At 36.9% G+C, this 22,811-nt stretch overlaps 1 protein-coding gene across 2 annotated transcripts in view; it reads right to left on the minus strand.

The window, feature by feature from the left end:
• Window positions 1–544: 544 nt before the first annotated feature.
• LOC141441554 (venom dipeptidyl peptidase 4-like) overlaps window positions 545–22,811 on the minus strand; it is a 123,252-nt gene continuing 100,985 nt past the window's right edge. For both annotated transcript variants that reach the window (XM_074106332.1, XM_074106324.1), the window contains exons 8-18: window positions 12,232–12,323; window positions 10,927–11,047; window positions 10,351–10,443; window positions 9,100–9,236; window positions 8,011–8,221; window positions 4,813–4,997; window positions 3,788–3,982; window positions 3,245–3,402; window positions 2,656–2,741; window positions 2,240–2,365; window positions 545–1,774 (exon numbers count right to left, since the gene is read on the minus strand). In XM_074106332.1, coding sequence (XP_073962433.1) covers window positions 1,685–1,774; window positions 2,240–2,365; window positions 2,656–2,741; window positions 3,245–3,402; window positions 3,788–3,982; window positions 4,813–4,997; window positions 8,011–8,221; window positions 9,100–9,236; window positions 10,351–10,443; window positions 10,927–11,047; window positions 12,232–12,323 — 1,494 coding nt within the window. In that variant the 3' untranslated portion in view covers window positions 545–1,684. The remainder of the gene's footprint in view (window positions 1,775–2,239; window positions 2,366–2,655; window positions 2,742–3,244; window positions 3,403–3,787; window positions 3,983–4,812; window positions 4,998–8,010; window positions 8,222–9,099; window positions 9,237–10,350; window positions 10,444–10,926; window positions 11,048–12,231; window positions 12,324–22,811) is intronic.

A 22,811-nucleotide genomic window follows, 5' to 3' on the forward strand; every position in this document is an offset into this window, starting at 1 on the left:
GTGTGTGTGAAGCCGCAGGTAAACACTTGTAGGTACTATATGTTTGACTTGAAACCAAACTGAAGTCAAACGAATATCGTCTAAAGTTTGTAAATAACGAGAACAGTATTTAACTGTCTATACTGCCGCGTTTTAGTTTTTCATTTACATTTATAAAAAAAAATATTGGGATTTTGTTCAACAAAATTTCCAAATTGCTTGAAAAAAATAGTGGTAGTCGGCCACTTTCTAAATGCACGGTTACTTTTTGCATAAAACAGTTTTGATACTTAAGCCAAATGTTTCAAGCATTTAAGCACCAAGCGTTACTGTTACTTGTGTAAGAAGTACCTATCTATCGCAAAAACTTTGCAGTTTATTAATTTTATTATATACAAAAAACAGATTTTAGGTCGGAAGATGTATTTCGTGTAACTTTAGGGGCTTCTTTTATTTCCATATTTACCGTAATAAACAAAAGAGTCCTAGCATCTATTCAAAGCACGTACAAGTAGTACATTAACCTTGGGATCTATCCATAATACCTATAAATGAAAGATAGTGCTGTATAAAATAGTATTTATTTAAAAAGACATTTTGTACTTAGCAGTACATTTAAATATTTACAGACATGGTATTGCTTATTTAAAAGTCCACTGAAACTATACAATACTTAATAACGATAAAACTATTAGGTACACTCTTGGAATAACATTGATTTATATTTTCACAGGGAACATTATGATAATAAATAATCCTATAGTAACTTTGTGGACATCCTATCGATTCTTATTTGGCAATATTCAGGACAATAATATGTAAGTAAGTAGTATTTTGTTTTATAAAATAGGTACAATCGGGGCGCTAACGTATCTACTTTTGCAATAACTAGTTCGAAAAAGTTGATACATTATGCAAAGAAACCAACCGTACACATTTATTTTTTTTTTAATCCTCAAACAGTTACATTTTTAAATTTGATAGTATCCTGTTATAAATTATACTTGCAAATTGTTAACATTATTATCTCCCCGATTTAAAGTTCCTTATTTTCCCGTAAATATTTTCTTGATTTCACCTAGGCTGGTCTCGTCGCTCCTACATGTTAATACTAATAGAAATCCTTCGGCCATTCTTAAAGCAGGTTGTCATTTTGGAAGTACTTACCCTGTTTAGTTTACATTCTCTTAAAGTAATAAAAAACGACAAATTCATTGTCAGTGACCATAAAGTTGGCGTATTCACTGTTTTTTCTTTCAACATCATAACACAGCATGGAAATACAGCTAATCTTGTGATCACTCTGCTCAATAAATATATTTTTGTACATTATTATTTAGTGTTCAATTATTTTCACTTAAATAGTTTCTTTTAGCTTTGTCACATTCATTATTCTGGTTTTATAACGATAACACTTCTTTTACGTTTTCATTGTATGACAGGTACCTACCTATTTTGTGCCTCAAATAATTCATGTCAAATATAAATTTCATATCAATCTTTAAAGTAAGAACCAGTCCAAGCTGTCAAACATTCCAGACAAAAATCGGCAAAATGTATTGTTATACTGCCAGATAATATATTTAATGGACTAGAGTTTGCCAAATGGCCATTTTGGTTATACCAAAATTAGATAGCTGGGCTTTTTCTGTTCTATGAGCAATGATCTTTGTTGCGACGTTAATTTGTTACTAAATCTATTTATTTACAACATGTTTTCTTCTAAGAACTTCTCTAATGCGTGGTACAAGTGAGGCCTTACACCCACTAAGCCGTGGTCTTCGTCAGTGTAGCTCTGCAAAAGAAAATCATGTTGGTATCAATGAAAAATAAAGTTGTAATCTATGCACTAGACTCTTATTTTGGCACTAAATAAATGAATTTTTCAATTTTTATACTATAACTTTCAATTTAGAGCAGCATGAAGATTATTTTCTTTTTATTGTGAGAGGGAGGAAAATGAGCAAGCGGGTGATGGGAAATGATCACCACCGCCCAAGACCCACCAAATATTTTATTTATTATGTGTATTAAGTAAGAAATTAATGAGTTACGATAACTACTTGGTATTGAACATCAGCCAACACTCATATTTGAGATAGATACATAAACACAATCTGTTTTTGGCGGTCGTTGGTGACGGCTCGATCGCTGATCCACTGCAAATCGGGCCGAAAGGAAACAATTGGAGAGGCAAATATCATATATAATAAGTGGACACAGATGCGTTATAAGAGAAGAGAAAGTTGTAATATCATACCATCTGCGTGAAGTAAACATCTTGTCGCTGCAGTAAACGCGAGATCAACATGGCATGCTGGTAGTGAACGTTGTCGTCCGCAGTTCCATGGACCAGGAAGTAACGCTTGTTCCTGTACGCCTCCACCTGAGAATCATAATATGGTTCACAATCGACTTCACTTATTTTTAATAATGGCTTCTGACCACCGGTACATACCTAGTGGAAAGTGCCATGTCTACGTAAATTATTAGTAGTATTCCTGCTTTGAAGCCTTATTGTTTGATGCACGCAGAATCATAATCGTTTTCACCACTCTTTTCTGTCACACAGTATAAAACGAGGGTAGAAAGAGATACTGAATGCGGTTGCAAACGTCAGCGCGTTAGACAATACGGCCTCTGCTTAAAATTGAATTAGGTTTGAAGAGGACTCACCACATCATTAGTCAGCAGAGAAGAATCAGCGTACGCTGTCGGATTCTGCTGAGGTGTGTCCATATAACGCTCGGTGTAAATGGTATCTGAAATCAAATTTTGCGCTTATTTGTAGATACTGTTTCCTTATAATTATGAGTTTTGCTATCAATATGTACATACAGCCGTGCTTGCGCGCTTGTAGACGTGTGTTTTTACTTATTAGTTAAATTAATATTCAGATCATCCGAAAAACATTCGCTGTTGGATATAGAATTAGAATTAAAATTAGAATCGTTTATTGCAAGTCACATTACAATTTAAAGGTGGAAATATACTAATTAAGTAGTACACATCACCCAGTCTTGAATTATGTAAAACAAAATCATCGCTAGAACTCTAAATTCACTACCAATATCTTTGATAAAGTCATTAGTCCACCCTCATCGGAGGCATTATAAAATCCCATAATTCCTTTATTAATAAACAAATAGGTGCTGCAAACTTCATGAGTGGCTTTAGTTCTAGCGTAGTACCACAAACATTAGATTTTTCAATTTATTGGGCAAGCTACAGTTGCAATATGTAAGATATCGGTTGTAATTCGTACCGTAGAACCTCCAATCAACAACCGGGGCGACAGCAGCGGCACATCGGAACACATCGCCTCCACGAGCTAATGCCAGCGAGGCTGCGTATCCTCCGTAAGACCAACCCCAAATGCAGGTACGGTTGGAGTCCAAGAATGAAAGATTCTCATGGAGATGTCTGCAAACAGTAAGTAAACGCTAAAGAAAAGGTACATTAATATGAATCATTGTTGAAATTCCAAAGAATGTTCGAATTAGGTTCTTAGTTTCTAGTCTGACCTAGGACCCTCAGAGACCAAGAAGGTAGTTGGTAATCAACATGTCCCGACCTTATTGGTTAATTGTCAACATCAATGTACGACCAATCTAGAGGCACTTGATATTATTCCTTGCCATTAAATATCAATAGGTACTATAGCAATACTCTTAATTCAACACAACAACATGTTAAGCAATACAGACGATAGGCACATAAAGAAAAAATTACAAGGTAAGCAATAGGCGGCCTTCACTCAATCATTCCCTCATAAAAAATATTTAAAAACAATATTAAACAATCATACCTAGTGACAGCGATCTGGTCCTCAATCTCCACGCTTCCCAGTCTGCGATTGAGAGCGAACATGTTCGTAACTCCTCGAAGTCCGGAGCCCCGTCCGTCGATGTGGGCCACAGCGATGTTCCACCGACTCACCAGGGATGAACCCCAGTCGATGCTCCATTGTTTCGTGACTAGGGCAGTGTCTGGGCCACCGTACCTGAAATTAAAGGACTGCGTTGAGAGTTGATCGTTTAGTCATCGAATTAGTACAGTCAGCTTCAGAGAAAAGGTACCCCCCTCTAACGGCGGTATCCATACTTACCGCCGTTACAGGGGGGTACCCTTTCTCGCCAGCTGACTGTACATCAAAGTGTAAGAGTTTTATGTCCAGCATATAGCCAGCATATTAATAAGTAGGTCTGATATAATATTTTATACTGACAGTCAGTCGAATGCAATGGTGATTCACCATCCCAGCCTATATACGTCCCACAGCTGGGCACAGGCCTCCTCTCAGAACAAGAGGGCTTGGGCCATAGTTCCCACGCGGGTCCAGTGCGGATTGGGAACTTCACACGCACCATTGAATTGCTTCGCAGGTTTGTACAGGTTTCCTCACGATGTTTTCCTTCACCGCAAAGCTCGTGGTAAATTTCAAATGTAACTCCGCACATGAATTTCGAAAAACTCAGAGGTGTGAGCCGGGGTTTGAACCCACGACCCTCTGCTTAAGAGGCAATAGGTCAAACCACTAGGCCACCACGGCTTCACATTGGCGTGCATTGAGTTGATTCCAGGGTAGGCAGTTGGTAGTTAGTCAAGTTAGTTGATAGTCCTTACGAGGATAAAATAAGCGTAGGTATACTTTAGTAGAAAGCAGTTATGGTGCACATTTATAGAAAGTATGACATCGCCGGCGAGCCCGTCGTGTACGTGTACGAACACAGACTTATATTATTTACCCATCTTTATACAGAGCACGCTAGCTAAGCATGTACCTACTTAATATACTTGTATGTCTATAGGAAACTCTTATTTCCAACTCACACATAGACCAGCATTGGTAAATTGGTCCTCTGCTCATAATCATGAGGCAGTAGCAACTGAACATCAGCGTCAGGATATCCCTCAGCAACAGAGACATTAAGCCTCAGCGTCACTGGCAACTGACGATCGGTCAGCAAGCCAACAGTGCCGGAGTTGTCGTCCCATGTGTGCTCAAGTGTGCCATTCTGGAATGGAGAAGAGTTAAAGGTAAGACTAGGTAAAATTAAGTTTGAATAACGGTTCGGCCTTGGTTATGTTTTAGGATTGTAACGAAGGCCATCTAAGCAGAGGAGATGGCAAAGGTGAAAAGGGGAAAAATTACAAATTCATGATTTATTAAAGTAATGTAAAGTCAAAAATATTTGCTTCAAATACATAGGTAAGTACTTTTTTCTGGAACTAGTAATCACTAATAATATTAGAATTGACAAGTACCATCAGCCAAATAAGTGGTCTATCAATTTTCGAAAAAGTTCCTATCAAATTTATATGTCGCTAAGGTCGGACTTTCCAGTTGACATATACGTGTTTTGGCATTATGATTTTATGACATGCAAACGATTATCAACTTTAGGGTGGTAGACCACATATTTGGCTGATGGTACATTATGTATATTTTGCAAACCAATTTTTTACAGAGACGGATACGTAAACGGTAGCACAATTTCTTGAAGAAGTTCCGCAGCAACGAAGTCGGAGACGAAGATCTGTTGCATTGTAGGTAGCCCCAATTTATTTGCTACTATGTCTGCTATTATCTTAAACTTTCCCCCCCTGAGAAGAATAAATTAGTGCACATCTACCACTCTGAAGAATTATACTATCTTCGAAATATGAAGTCTTTGTATCAGCTAGTTAGTATTTTAAAAATCCCTTTTAATTCTTATTCTTTGGGAATTTCGATAAATCCTTTAATAATGCACGTCTATGATCATATTGATGATCAAGGAATATACCTACATCTGCCAAATTTTTAAGTCTCTGGCTTCAGTGGTTTAGGCTGCGCTTTATCTGTCAGTCAATCAATAAATCATACCCGCTGTTTCACCATCCATTTATTTATTTTATTTTTTATTTGACGGATAAATGCGATGCCGTCTCTGTTTGTTTTGTTCGAATAGTCGGCGATGGCATCACATTTATCCGTCAGTGAAAATTAATCAATGGCTGGTGAAACCGCTCTTAAGTGGTGGTGATAGGCAACATTCGAATAGACTGAAACTTTTTAACATTTTTCTTTTAATGTCTTATTCAATAATTTGACCTGAAAACGTAAAACATCTGATATGATAATCCAAGGCCAATCGATAATGCTTCGAAACAAGATAAGTTATTGTTTTTTTTATCACGTACTTACAAGTTTATCATAACCATTTCAGTACCCACACACGCGCGCGACCTTTATCGCATCGCAGATAAAAATCAGTAAGCAATACATGTACATAGAAAATCGCTCAGTAACCCCAGGAATCTTCACTAAAGCATCTTCAAAGATAATTCTTTCTTCATTCGGAGATTTAGACAATGCGAGAACTTGCATGTAAGTTTCATCACTACATGCATTTCGATATATGTTTGATCAACTGAATTCATTGTCCCTGAATATTCTGCGATGTAATGTAACTTGCATGGTCTAAATGGGGCTTCATACACATCAAATCTCAAACATAGGCTTGCGCAATACGGTAGTTGACAATGTTTTATAAATTAAAACTCCACAATGCCTGTTATCGAATAGAGAAACAATTTTTAAGCTACCTTTACAAATAACAAAGTTAATGTTTAAAAATGTTTGAAAGTCCAGATTAGACAGAGAAAGACATACTTGCATGTGACGTCACACGCAACTAGCGCCATACTTGCTGCGATTGAGAAAGAGACAGGCATATAGATTTTTCAAAAAATCATTAGAAGTCCAATTTTCAACCGATTTAAGTTTTCTCTTCGCTAAACACTGTCTGTAAGTATATCTATATTTTTATAATAATATACAAGACACGGCAAATTCAGCAGTTGTCAAATACCGTATTGATATTGAGAAATTTGCTGTTATGTTCGACGGTCCATCGAGAGTAAGTAATGAACACAATATTAGGTACTAATCAAAAATATTAGTAACCTATCAATAATGTCGTAGGAACAACCATAATAATAGCTAGCAGTACTAACTGTGGAGATAACCTTTTCTTTACGCAAACCAGAGAGTGAAAGTAGTGTGAGTTAGGCACGTCTGTCTTAGGATGCAACACCACGTTACTGTCATCACTGATCCTACTATCCTGGTGAAAATTGAGTATTTCTTGCTGCCAAAAATATCAACACTAAGTATAGATAACGTATACTAACTTCTACTTGTCTAAATAAGTTGACAATGTTAGTTAATGCAATTGCAATGCTTAAATATTATTGTTTTTTTTTTGTGTTTGATGGTGGTACTGTTGGTTAATAAACCATTTTTAGGGTTCCGTATCCAAAATGGCAAAAACGGAACCCTTATAGTTTCGCCATGTCTGTCTTTCTGTCTGTCCGTCCGCGGCTTTGCTCAGGGACTATCAATGCTAGAAAGCTGTAATTCTGCACGAATATATTTGTAAACTATGCCGACAAAATGGTACAATATAAAATTCAAAAAACACTTTTTTTTTAGAGTACCTCGCATAGACGTAAAGTGGGGGTGATTTGTTTTTCTCATCCAACCTTGTAGTGTGGGGTCAACTCCTTGCACAGATTCTTTGATTGAGACGACCACGGGCCCAAAGTCTCTACAGCCAGCGCAACAAATTCGTAATTAGCGCATAGCTGTGAGTACTTTCTGGACTTTATTATTTGCGCTTGTTCGGCTGCAGCCCCAGCTCTCCGAGCGGTGCTTGTGACGTGAGACGGAGCTAACGTATCCACGCAAGTTCCCAAACTTGGAATATTCCGTACGTAAAATAGGAAATCCTTAGAAAAATATTACTTATTTGTTTCGTAATGGCTACGGAACCCTATTTCGGGCGTGTCCGACACGCTCTTAGCGGTTTTTAATTCTTTCTTTCAATGCAAATTCACGATGACATCTTACACGTGGACTTAATTGAATTTCTTGCCTATAACATGTATTGTAATCAATCATGCCCAAAAATAAATTAAGGGTAGGCCCAGGTGTTCTCTCCTATGACTTGATATCAAGCAGCTTCCTAAGATTGTATCACGTACCGTGTCATAGATGAAGACTTGCGGTACATCAGGGCCCGCGCAGTTGACGGTGATACGGCTGGCTTCGTCGTTGATGATTGCGTCGTTGTACAGACACTGGCCACCGTCCTCCCTCTCGATGTCACAGGTGAAGCATGACACGGCGCCACTTGCGTCCACCGTGTAGATGTGCTGTTCGGAGGAGTCCTCCACGGCGGTTGCTTTGTACCAACTGGAAATTTTACAGTTTTTAGGGTTCCGTAGCCAAAATGGCAAAAACGGAATCCTTATAGTTTCGCCATGTCTGTCTGTCTGTCCGTCCGCGGTTTTGCTCAGGGACTTATCAATGCTAGAAAGCTGTAATTTCGCACGAATATTATGTAAACTATGCTGATAAACTAGTACAATAAAAAAAAAATATATAGGGTACCTCCCATAGACGTAAAGTGGGGGTGATTTTTTTTCTAATCCAATCTTGTAGTGTGGGGTATCGTTGAATAGGTATTTTAAGACCATTAGGGGATTGCTAAAACAATTTTTCGAATACGTAATCTGTTTGCAAAATATTTAACTTTAAAGTGCATAATATTTTCATTAAAATCGAGCGTCCCCCCCCACCCCCGTAGTTTAAGAGTAAATAGCAGCCTAAGGTATAAAATATACGTAAACTTGGAATATTCCGTACAAAAAAAGAAATCCTTAGAACATCTTTTTAAACCCCCAATTGAACCTTTTTTTTGTTTATATTTTGACGGCAGTACTCGTACCAGAAATGTGGATATGTAACCGGTTGATGTAGGTGGAAAGTTGTCTTTTATTTTGGCGTTGAAAGAGGCTTTTGCTTACAGTGGCAGTCTGGCGGCTGATGATAATGATGATATCAAGCCAAGACAAAAGCATATTTCCCGAAGATAAGAGCGAAATTATGCCCCGCTCCAACAAAGGCTCCAATCATGAGCGCAAAAGTGGGATAGCATTTCGTTTGCATGGTATGGCGGTAACCAATACTGTAGCCGTCTTGTCTATGGTTACCTACTGATAGTCTCAGTGCTAATGCACTGACAACTAGCTGTCCATGCTAGCAACCTTTAGGTACTACTTAGCACTTACATGACATTCTCATCAGTCCACTTAAGGATCTCCGCGACAGTGTGTGCGGTGTTGGATCGGCTCTGCAGGGTCCACACGTTACCAGTCGCCGGCGCAGACACTTGCACCACTTGTTTATATAGAATGCCGTCAACTGCCTAAAACGTAACGAATGTATAATGAGTAGAGAGCGGATTTGAAGTAGAGATTACAAGTTTAATATGGATAAGTACAAGTCAGTATTTATTTTTCATGTCAACTGTACAATGGTCATATATCGACACAAAGGATTTATGATTTTTTTTTCTTTTCTTAAAGTTTGTTTCAAGAATACAATATATTTAATTTAATTATCTATAAGATTGCATTGCGGTAAGTAAGTACCTAAGTAATAAGATAACTGTAAGACCAGTAAACAACATGATATCTAAAAAATAAATCTATCTATCTATCTAACCAATCGCACTAGTCATATTCATATTCAACTTGTAATCGCTACTTCAAATCCGCTCTCTAATAATGAGTTTACGTTGACACTGTAGTAGGAACGGAAAATGGGAACAAAATACATTAGATACTTATTTTTATTTTAGTTCATATTCTGGTAAGTACAATGATTTATGATCCTGTCAGTGATCGTTTTACACATCCAGGTGCTGTTACTCATTACAAATTTTAAATATCCTTCTGCCAATTACACGATTTGTAGAAACTTATGCAAGGTCTGTCCAGACCGCTATAACAATCTTACTCGCATGTCCTGCCGCCAGGTGTTTGCGACTGTTGTGTCAGAAATTTCACTGGCTTACTTAACTAGGTAACTACTACTACTACTAACAGCATCCTGCGCATGATAGCGGGCAGCTTCAACTGCCCCTACATGGCTCACTGAAGAGGATTGCACCGACCTGCTACCGTCATCATTGTGGTGAACCTCATTGTTTTATTTTAATTTTTCTTGTATTTGTGTACCTTGTGTTGTTGTGTCACTAACTATTGTTTTAAATATTTTTTATTACTATCCAAATGTGTCAATGTTACACGAATAAACAAGATTTTATAATTTAACTCCTTGCAGGGGCTAGAAGTAAAGTAAGCCAGTCAAACTGCTGATACACATATATGATGTATTCTATCTTACCCTTTTAGGCAGGCGACGCATCTCCAATCCGATGATGTTGATGGAGTGTTCATATAACGTGGCCACTAGCTCATTACCTTATTAAAAAAGTTCGCTAACATACGAGATTTAATAGTATTTGGTTTACTCACTTGAGGCAGGATGGTGATAAAAGCGTTTCCTTGTTGATTGAAAATAAGTGGGATGTTGTCGATCCAACCATCAGTTTCTGTGTACTGGTAAACCTGAAAAAATATGCAAAATATTATATTTAATCAGGCGTTACTTTTCGGAGGTCCACATCAATGAACTGAAATGATTACAGTCTAACATCTGGTAGCATGGTGAACGGTTCTGTTGCTCTGAAGATGAGCTCTGGTTGAGTTCGAAACGTGTCAGAGTAGTGTGGTGTTGGTGATAGATGGGTTTCTATGATTTGTGTGTGTGTTCTAGATAAAATATTTTAAGATACCTATTTCATTTTGACGAAACTACCATTCAGATGGCTTAAATTTTAAAATTGGTCATCCTAGCCTATTAACGTCCCGCTGCTCTGAGCACAGGCCTCCTCTCAGAATGAGAAGGTTAGGCCGTAGTTACCACGCGGACCCAGTATGGATTGGGAACTTCACACCGACCATTGAATTGCTTCACAAGTTTGTGCATCGTAATTTTAGGTACAATACCTGAATTCTGTGCAAAAAAATATATATTATGATATAATGTACCTGAGTGCAGGTAGCTTGTCCAAGGGTACAGGTAACCACTCTAAGGATAGTCTGGACACGGTTGGTCCACATAAGCGCCACAGCGTTGCTTGAAATGAATTTTACGGCTTTCAGGATGGGTCTAGAAAAAAAAAAACGAAATAGTTACACATCGTCAATACAATAACCTAACCAACAAAAAGTTGAAAACCGCCGACATTGTCACTTCAAACTTCAATATCTCAAAAACGGCTAAACCGATTTTGGTAAAACATGTGCAAGAACCATTGCTAGGAAACCGGCTTTCAAATAAAAAAAACCGCATTCAGATCGGTTCACCCGTTTAAGAGCTACGGTGCCACAGACAGACACACACATACAACATAGCGGTCAAACTTATAACCCCTCTTTTTGCGTCGAGGGTTAAAAAATTAAAAGAGGAAAATGCATCAGGCAGCGTTTCAACCAGATGTGCGAGAATGTGTTGCGATTAATGTATTTCTCTTGAACCAATAGCAACGCTTCATTTACCTATCCTCGCTCCACTCAGCAGTTTCCACTTGTGCTTGACTTGATTAATGACAAAAACATTCCTCGCAACGCATACTTGCACAACTCAGGTGAAAATGCAGCTTCAGGCCGCTTGTAGACCGGAGTTTCACCGTACAACGGACCGTTTTTTTTGCCTTGCGGTGTTGTATGGTTTACAATGAATGTGTGTACATGCACCGGACACTTGTCTGGCGACGAAGCCATACAACATCGCAAAAAACGGTCTATTGTCCGGTGAAAACAACGAACGTCTACAAGCGGCCTTATGGTGAATAATGATGAAAGATGTGTAGGGGCCATCTATAAATTATGTCACACCCATTTTGACTATTTTTTAGACCCCCCTTGAGATCTAATGCTATGAAAATCACAATTATTTTGTTCCTGTGTCGCAAACGGCATAACCCCCCCTAAATATGCCATGTAATGTATTGAAAAGAAGTCTAATTCATTTCCTCAAAACAAGAAATGCTTAGACACAAATTCAAAGCTACAGTTTGAACAATTTCTAAAAATTAGAGGAGGAATTGGTAGTTTTAACTTTTATTGTAACAATGATTATTAGATACTAGCTTTATCCTGTGGGATTTTCAAAATATTCCTTCTTAGATAGCGTTTATGGTGCTCAAGGAACCTGTCTGCAATATTTCACTTCTCTTGCTCCGGTAATTTTAGTACCTATCACTTTGGTATTAACCAATAGTTCTGCGCAAGAGCAAACTACTTTCATAATAAATCATTCATATGAGTCCAAGAAGGGCTTCTTTTACTCACTCGTTCAGGTCCGTGGGTGCACTGTATACGTTGTTGATGCCAGTCTCCAAGTTGCGGAGAGTAACTGTCACCGTAGGGTTGGTTGTGCCAGGCTGAAATTAGATAAAAGAAAATTATAAACAACCAGCTTTTAACAGGGGCTTCGCCCACATTAACCGATAGATCAAGAAATTGGGGGCATCTTACTAAAGTCCCATGGGAGTTATGGAAAATTATATCGTGCTCTTCTTTTCCATTGAAAGAGAAATACCAGTCCAAAATTTGCACGTAGAAAAAATATCGCATTTATAATATTAACCGGTTTTCTTTTACTGTCTCCTTCTAACGGAAGCTCGTACGAGCGATAAGAGCGTAAGTCGTATAAATGCATGTCTTCGTCAATAATATTGACCTAAAATGAAAAAATATCCAAATTTCGTCTATAGTTACCACAAATATGTGCAGTTAAAGACGTAACTCCAAACCGTAAACTACTAATAGCCTGTTTGCAGTAAACCCGTAGATAGCCCGCGTGTTTAAGCTAACTTCATTAGCAATTCCACTCAGCATCAACCTGTCACGTCCAAACAATCGTTTCGGCGGCCCTGACATTATTATCTAACTCTGATGAAGCCACTAAACAAGCTTCTTATGCTGTTTATATCATTTCAGTAAATACTGCGGTGCTCGATCGATCTCTTTTAATTCGTTAGCATAGGGGCCTCGAAATATCACGCTGCTGGAACAATATTTTAAAATGGGTGAAAGCAGTACTACTACTACTACTACTACCACTACTACTGCTACTATTACCACTACTACTAGTTATTTATAGTAGTTAGTGCTGAAAGAAAGAAATAAATAATTTATTCGTGATAAAGTACGAAATCCACAAGAAATCAGTAGATACAATTTGGGACTATTCAAGCCGTAGAGTTAATAGAAAAAACCAGTGATGTGATCTACACTACATATTTGGCTCACTCGGGTACCTACTGCCTTTTCGCAACGTAACGTTTGGCAACCTGTTTCATTTCGCAACTTTTCATTCGCAAACTCTAACTGTTAAATATGAAATATTTCAGGATTTACTTCAGGGCCATCGTGTAAGAACCCTTAGGTTAGGTTAGGTTAGTTTTATAAAAATCCTGAAATATTTACAGTTTCAGAAATATTAAACAGTCGGGAAATTAAAAGTTGCAAAATGAAACAGGTTGCCAGACGTTATTCGCCGAAACATTAGTAAACCGGTCACACTACTCGTAAACATTTCATCAACCACTAATAGATTCAATTGTTTGACAATTGTTTCAAGTAGTATAAGACGGTGATAGCATAGTGGTTTGTCCTATGGCCTCTCAAGCAGACGGTCGTCGGTTTAAACCCGAGCTATCTATACCGTGAGGAAGACATCGTGATGAAACCTAGAAAAATTCAATGCTGTGAGTGAAGTTAGCAATCTGCACTAGGCTCATGAGTGAATCACGCCCAAGCCTTCTCACTGTCCTACACAGTGGGACGTTTAATAAGCCGAAATAAACCATTCGCTTTCTCACTCACTCTTTTATTCCCTACCCCTAAGCCAATGTATATTGTTCCTTGCTGCTTTATTACTCGATTTTTTATTAAATATAAAAACTATAACAGTTACTTTGGTGCTAGTTTGGCTACAGAACACTAAAACGAATATAGTTCCTCCACCTCCACACTATAAGAACACAAACAAATCACACAAACCCATCTATCATCACCAGAACCCGTCTTCAGAACAATACAACCGTTCACCATGCTACTAGATGTTAGACAACGAATAAAGTTGTCAATAAATATATTTGAAGTAGAAACTTGACTTGATAAGAATCAGTCTTTCCCGTATTTGATTAAGTATCCGCTATTGCTATGGCCACTTGATACCATGCACGTTGCGGGCGGCGCGCCAAACCAGTACCGGCCACTTCACTTTCACTTACGTTCAGCATTACAACTTGAGTTGAACAAATCTATTGAAACTAAACCATGTCAATAACCGCTGGTATTCACCGATGAACAACTTGATCTTATAGTGTCATGTTACGTAATACTGTGTACTGCTAAGTCATAGGAGAACGTGTCAAATTAAATAAAATTTAAATAGAACCGAAAGGACGAAACCAATAATGGTCATATATTATAACAAAATAATGTTCGGTGAAATCATTCATTAATTATACTAACTTTTATGAACGTGAACAGATTGTTATAGGTTGAGTTAGGTTAATTTTATAACAATTCTGTAAAGTTGATAATTTCCGAGAAAATTCCATTACGTAGGTATATCAATAAATGACCATTATGTATTTCGTCCATTATTCTGATTAAAAGTTATGTACGTTTCCAGGTCGAAGATATAATGTCCGTACTTTACCTACCGCATGATAAATAGTTTTATCTACTTTTTTTTGCATAACTGGTATATGGAAAATAGCAATGTATCATCCTTATCTAGTACGAGCGAAACGGCAAGACGAATTTATCAGAGGTATTCGGTGTATTTTAAACCTATGATGACGTCATTATCACTTTTTGCTGGTGTAAAAAAAGTTAGAAGACCGCTGAATGTATATTTAACTTGTCAGTTCATAGAAAATTATCATTATAAGATATAAGACTAAACGGTGTTTTTGTTGTTTGTGGTAAGGCCGACAATGTTTATTAAGTAGCAGTTGCAGGTGGTAGGACCTTGTGCAAGGTCCGCCCGGATTGCTACCACCATCTTGCTCGTTAATCCTGCCGTGAAGCAGCAGTGCTTGCACTGTTGTGTTTCGGCGTGGAGAGTAAGACAGCCGGTGAAATTACTGGCACTTGAGGTATCCCATCTTAGGCTTCTAGGTTGGCAACGCATCTGCAATCCCCCCTGGTGTTGCAGGTGTCTATGGGCGGTGGTGATCTCTTACCATCAGGAGACCCACTTGCTCGTTTGCCATCCAATCGAATAAAAAATAAATAAAAAAAAGTTGGTACATGCCCAAATTACCCATTATTAACATTACACCATTATAGGTGATTTTGTTGTGTGCGTGAAATTATGTGTAAGTGGTTGCTATTTCTAGTTGAAAATCAATAATAGTCTACTCGTCACCACTGTATACAGCGTAGATATTTAACAAGTAAATTTATAAATAAATCAAGTAATTTCATGTGTTTTTATGTATACAATGAAGAGTTTTACAATACAATAAAAATGCCTAAATTTCATCAACTTCTTCTGGCCCTTCGAATACCTACGTTAGCTACCTAGATTCAACTTGTTAAATACATCGTGCAGTTATGCAATAAGTTTACTGGGCCACTCACCGTCTGAACACCGACATAGTTCAAAATCCACAGTATCTTAGTTGCTTATTTATATACTTATCGTGTCATTTACTGCTTTAGCAACTAAGAATAATGAATACAAATTGGCAACGTACATAGTATCTGAACGATTTAGAATGAAAACTCAAGATACTGATAAACAAATGAATTGATTTTCTGATACTGTATACTAATTTCAGACACTGGGCATATTTAAAAAACATCAGAATAGTGTATTGCTTATGACGTGGGATAGCAGGAGCTCGCAATAGGTGATGAGAGTCCACTAAAGCAAGAGAGAAGCCTTTACCTAAGACAGGTCAATTTTAAATATTAAAATAAAATAGATGTAAACTTAAATTAATAATATTAAATTAATTTTTAATAATTTAATTTTTGCTAGTATACAAGCTTTTTTTGCTGACTGTACTTGTATTGTCACCCAAACTACATTTGCATACTAAATTTCAAGTCGATGCCATTAACCGTTGAAGAGTTTCGTCCTGTGGAGACGATCCTGGCTGGACTACCAGGATGTCACTATCAGATTATTGTATTGTCACGCAATTTACATAAGTATACCATATTTCAAGTCAATCCAACTACGGAAGTTGGTAGAATTTAACTTGCAAGATTACAGACAGACAGACAACGGGACAGGTGAAGCTCGTAATAATAGAGTATTGTAGTTTTTATAACACTATATGTACCTACACACTACACACATTACATTGTGTACTACATATTACATTGTGCGGGCAACGGCTAGAGGCCTTTTCCAAGCAGTAGGACACTAAAATAAGCCACTAACCGTTACCCGCGACTCTTTATCCCGCGGGAACTATGTAATTTTCCGGGATAAAACTATCCTATTCCTTCTCCGGGACTCAAACTATCTTTTTACTGAAATTCATCTAAATTGGTTTAATGGTTTAGACGTGATGAAGTAACAAACAAACAGACTTACAAACTTTCGCATTTATAAAATTAGTGGGACGTGGCAAAAAAACTTTTTTTACAAGCTTTTATTTAGTTTCACCTGTCCCGTTGTCTGTCTGTCTGTCTGTAATCAAATCTTGCAAGTTAAGTTTGACCAACTTCCAGTAGTCAGATTGACTTGAAATTTGAAATACTTACAGTTGTGGTCATATATAAGAATAATTTAATAGAGACATTTTTTAAACCGACAGTGTTAACTCCGTAACGTGTACTTCTTCGGTACGTAAATCTTTTCCGTACTTGAAATTTGGTATAACATATAATTTGGCTAAAAATGCTAAATACAGTCAACAAAAAGTACAGTCAGCAAAAAAAAGGTTGTATTAAAAATGTTTTTTTATGGTTTGGTTATTACTTTCTATACTGTCTCACCTTGGGATACCGGATCTCGTGGTTTTGCGTGTACTGGTATTCCACGGAGCCGGGCGCCGTAGTGCGGCACGCGCATGACGCGCACGTTCGTGTAAATCAAACGAGAAGTAATACTAAAACTTGCGACAAGTCCGTCGATAAACACATAGCCGATCATCTGTAATGTTCAAATACCTCCTCTGAAATTAGAGACAAATTTTGCCACGTTTAATTATTAAATTTTCCGAATTACTAAAACAAGAATCCTTTTCGTTAATAACCTTTTTACCCACGACAAATGGAGAAGATGAAGATGTATGTTGGGTTTGTTTGTTTGTTTGTGTGCGAAAACGAATGTTCCCATTTATAGCCAGAATGGTAAGGGCGATTTATTTTCGGTTTTTAATACAAGCTTTTTTTGCTGACTGTACTTTTTGTTGACTGTACTTGCATTGGCATCCAAAGTAGGTACTTGTACAGATCGCACTCCTAGATCAAAGTAAGTATATCAACTCAAACAATGTACTCTTTTAATTTGGACTTATTTTAACTTAGAAATTGAATGAAGTCAATAAGTCAGGTGACCCGTAGGTACGCTCGTTTGCCCTTTCTTATAAAAAAAATCTTAATGAGGTAAATCTATATTCTCTTGATCTAGGTATGCGATATGTAATACCAAATTGCAGGTCGATCTGACCATTAGATGTGAATCAAAGTGACTATAACATTTCAAAATGTTGAGAAATAAAAGCTTGTAAGTAAAAAGTACTTATTACTTGTGCCGCGAATGGAATCCGGTTACTCATTATGCGTAATTTTCCATTCTTAAACACTAACACAAGCAATTAGCATACACTGCAAAACTTTTAACGCCGTCTAGAAACAACAACTTTACAAATTATCAGTATTACGAATCACTTATTGTCTAGCGCCATCTGTTTATAGATAATTCGTAAAGGGAAAACCGTAAAAATAAGCATAAAAATTGCAAAACATGTAAAGTTCGAATTAGTTAGTTTTACCAAGGTTAATTAATTATATTAAACGGCATCGATAATTGAGTTCATTGATATATAGGGATAGGGTTTTAGTCTTTAAGGTATATACTGTATTAATTTGTTGCCTGAAATAAATGGTATTAAATTATTAGTAAAAAATGTTTAGCTCCCTGGATTTATTTGTCTGGTCCTTAGTCATTTTTTCAACTCGTAACTGTTATTCTAAAAACATTAACTTACCTTCATAGACCAGTCAGGTATTCCATTGTAGATGACATTGAGCTCTCCGTTTCGTAGTAATTTGCACAGCATCTTCAGTAAGATTTGTTGATAGTAGATGTTGTAAGGTACACAAAAGCGAGACTAGTGCCGATGGACCCCACACGAAGTTCTGAAGGAAACCTTCAGTTGAACGAACTGTGGCGGGGAAAATGTCTCTCGTCTCTCCGGTAATGACGTCGAATGCGGTGTATCTGGCCAGGAAACTGTATCTGTAGACCTGTAATTGAAAATAAACAGTTGCTTAGAGCTAAATAATATTTAGCCAATATGCCTGTGAGACCTAGCCTAACGACATCGATTGATTGATTGATCATTTCAAGTAAAGAAACTCCTATCGAATTTATGATTAAGTACCTTCAATATTACACTGTTGAAAAAAAAACATTTAGCCTGGATTAGAGATAACCGATGCATAATTTTTTAAAATACATAACCCTAAGTTAGTAGTAAACTTGCAATAAAAATAAAAGTTTACTCTAGACTGCGCCAGTAAACAGTGTTATGTTTAAAACCACTCGCTTATTAATACGTTAGTCTTCTGTTTCATTTTTATGATGTTTTTATTTTATAAACGCCCTTCATTTCAAGCAATGCTTTTTCTAAATTTAATTTGTCCAGTATTTAAATATTTAAATATTAAAAGTAAAAAATATCCATAATGATTACAAGACACACTAAATACACTTGTATCTCTATTGTGGCATACTACCGGCAATGAGCCTACTTACGAGACACTTGCGTCAATACGCCACATTACGAGTATTTACAATAGATAAATATCGCATTCATCGTAATTAGTATCATTAACTAAAATAACTTTAAGTTTATTAGAAAACAATTGAAGTAAGGCGAGATTTAAGAGACGTAAAATCAATTACACGATATTTTCAGAAAAGTCTGACAACTGGAAATTCTTCCGTCATTTATATACATTACAGACATTTAAAACATAACCCTCGCCACCGAGTAACCGAGTAAAAACAGCGTTTCAGAAATTATAGGTACAGGCCTGCAGCTTGAAAACTAATTGAATTTCAGAAGTGAAAATAAAAAGTACAAGGTAACTTGTAATAGCCCAGTGACCTAACAAGAACGCGACCTAGATCGCGAAGTGTTTTCACAATCAGTTTTCAATCTTATTGAAAACCAGTGTCTCTTTTCATAATTGAAAGATAAATAATGTGACAAAGAGATTGATATTTCATACTTTACATAAACGTTTCACGTTCGACATTACCTTGATTTTTTGAAGTTAGAATGTTTATTGTTCCATTGTCAGGCCTTTTGTGTAGGAATCATAAATGATTACTAACACACTAACGCTAAAATATCATAGCGTCTTGAGACAGTGCGATATATTGGTATCGATTTATTTTTTATTCGTTCCGGATGTGCTTGAGTACTGCTCAATGTCACGTAAAAGAAAACCCGTCACTAGCAAGTTTAAAACAGTTGTTCGTTTAGTGCTGATGAGATCTCTTACTGTATAAAAATATAAGCGCAAACAGAGATAAGGTAATAAGTATACAGGTGTATCTAACATTTGTATCGGTCAGTATGGGAAAGTCTAACAGCCTTATTCATAAAAAGTTAGAAGCCTCCTTGAAGGCTCTTGAAGGCCGATGCTAAAAAACGTGATTCATAAACGTCTGTTAGCGCTAATCAGTCGATCAAGGCTCTGCTAAAATTAGAGGACCGTAGACCCTCCTTATGTCTCTGCTAAGTCACAAAATGGCCGCCACAAGTTTTGAACACCTGACTTTGACAAGAGCAAAAAACCATATCGAAGATATTTTTAGTGAAGGGTGAAGACGCAAAGATTAAAAAAAAAAACAGAAAATTTATTTTCAGAATTTGTATTTAAAAATCCTCTAAAATTAGCAACAATAAATTAACAATAAATATTGAAAAAAAAATTTAGGATGATTAACATAATTATGGCTTTTTGCACAACATAAACATGAGATCGGAAATGGCGGGAAAACAACATCTCGCTTTTATTTGTTTCCTGCTAATTTGCTGTCACTGCTGTCAATTTTTTTTTTAATATCGATTAGGCCATTTTTGTCTTTGATTGTCAGGTGGCAACATAACGCGTCTATCCGTCTATCAGCAGCTCAACAACTAGCAGACTGCTAGCAAGCGTTTATGAATCATACTTCTTGACAACCGGTAACAAGCTTAATCAGTCTGCTAAGTAACAGACGATCAACCTCAATTAAGGATCTTTTATGAATAAGGCTGTAAATCTATAACACTACGAAGATCTGTTCTTGGGACCATGTCATTGTTTTTTAGTGACAAGAAACCTGCATTCATACATTTTTTTTAAACTTGTAGACCAAAGTCGGGAATCGAACCCAGATGTTTAGAAAAATTTACATAAAAAAATGAAATACAATGCATTTTATTATTCTAGATATCGTGTCTCATAGTAACATGTATTGCTTATGAGCTACACTACCGATATCCGAATAGAAATAATATTATGTTTATTTTCAAAACGACCGGGTTTCGATTCCCTAACTGAGTGGAGGTACTAGTTTTTTTAATGTATAATACAGTTTTCTTCACTAAAATCGATGACATGATTTCTGAGAAAAGATTTTCGTGTTTTTAGTTTCAGACTTCCCTTACTGACCGATACGAATACACCCTGTATAGTAATTGTTTAAAACAGTAATCCCTGCCATGAAAGGCAGTAATGCATCGCCAGATTTCTTTACAATACAGTTGCCAAAACGAAGATATTACGCGGAAGCCTTACAGAGAAGTCTTACAGAGATAGTTGCCAAGCTAGTTTACACATGCAACGTCTATCTGAGCCTGATCTCAATGCCGACAAAATGCTTTTAAGCAAGAGTTTTGCTCACAACAAAAAATCACTATCATAATAAAACAAACGTGAGTTAAAGCCCTGGGCATGCATTTTACGAGTACACACATTCAAAAACCAAAATTGCTTAACTAGTACTAAAATCTGTTCGCGATAGAACGCCATATCGTTACAAGCTCTAACATAGTTTGCGTCCCAAATAGAGAACCAGCTGTATGATGATCGAAATCTGTGATATTTTAACCCGCAGTAAAGCACAATTTATACCGCGAGCGGAGCACACTCATTAATGACTAACCGCCTTATTCATAAAAAGTTAGAGCCTCCTTGAAGGCTCCTTGAAGGCCCTATGCTAAAAAACATGATTCATAAACGTCTGTTAGCGCTAATCAGTCGATCAAGGCTCTGCTAAAGTTAGAGGACCGTAGACCCTCCTTTATCTCTCTGCTAAGTCACAAAATGGCCGCCACAAGTTTGAACAGCTGATTTTGACTAGAGCAAAAAACCATAGGTACCGAAGATATTTATAGTGAAGGCAGGGCTACGCAGTTTAAAAAAAAAACAGGAAAATTTATTTTCAGGAATTTATATTTAAAAATCCTCTAAATTAGCAACAATAAATTAACAGTAAATATGAAAAAATAATAAGGATGATTAACATAATTATGGCTTTTTGCACAATATAAACATGCGGATCGGAAATGGCGGGAAAACAAACATCTCGCTTTTTATTTTTTTTCATGGTAATTTGCTGTCACTGCTGTCAATTTTTTTTTTAATTATCGATTAGGCCAGTTTTTGTCTTTGATTTGTCAAGGTGGCCAACATAACGCGTCTAATCCGTCTATCAGCAGCTCAACAACTAGCAGACTGCTAGCAAGCGTTTATGAATCATACTTCTTGACAACCGTCTAACAAGCTTAATCAGTCTGCTAAGTAACAGACCGATCAAACCTCAATTAAGGATTTTTTATGAATAAGGCTGTTAGTTTTTAATACTTACATAGACTAACTTCATAGAGGTCCGGTGTAAGTACTGTCATGCAGCCGATCGTTGTACGTTAAACTAAGTCATTAATGAGCCCGCTCCGCTCGCGGTGGAAACCGGGCTTTATATGGTTTGATCAGCCCCCTAAAATTACAGATGCTACAAAATTGTAACATTCTACTAAGAGAAACTTAACAATTTTGTCGAATTGTAGCACTTGTAACTTCTTTGGTACCTACAGGGACCAGATCGGCTATAAACAAAAGCCTTGTGCCTAAGAACAAAAGACTCACCGGTACAACGTTGTGTGCTAACGTCACTTGAGTCCGATCTGGTGACAGCTCGGTGAAGCGAGAAGATTGCTGGAGGATCTGCGAAAAACAATCGATCATTATTTATTTTACTGGCCAGTATCAAAAATGATAATCAACATTGTAATTTGAATTAGAAAAAGGGATTCATCACGTAAATTTTAGTGAATACACGTTGCAAGAAGTTCCTCACAAAGGAAACACTAATTAATCTGATGTATACTCGTACTAGCTCGCGTAAGTAGTAGTAGTAGCCGTGGTGGCCTAGTAGGGTTATAGCACGCTGCACGGAATGCTGAGGGCCTGTGTTCGATACCCAGTGCTGGTCTCTTTTTCTGGTTTTTCTGTGCATCCATGTCTCAGTTTGTATTTACGATATGGTTTCACGGGATACCCGTAAAAATAACAAATTTGGAGTTGAAATAAAAAATACAAAAGACTCTAAAAAATAATCATAATTTGATTTCGTTCCCTTTCAATGAGATCTATTTAAATTTCAAAAC

This window comes from Choristoneura fumiferana, chromosome 2 (assembly GCF_025370935.1).
Source record: "Choristoneura fumiferana chromosome 2, NRCan_CFum_1, whole genome shotgun sequence".
Taxonomy (NCBI): domain Eukaryota; kingdom Metazoa; phylum Arthropoda; class Insecta; order Lepidoptera; family Tortricidae; genus Choristoneura; species Choristoneura fumiferana.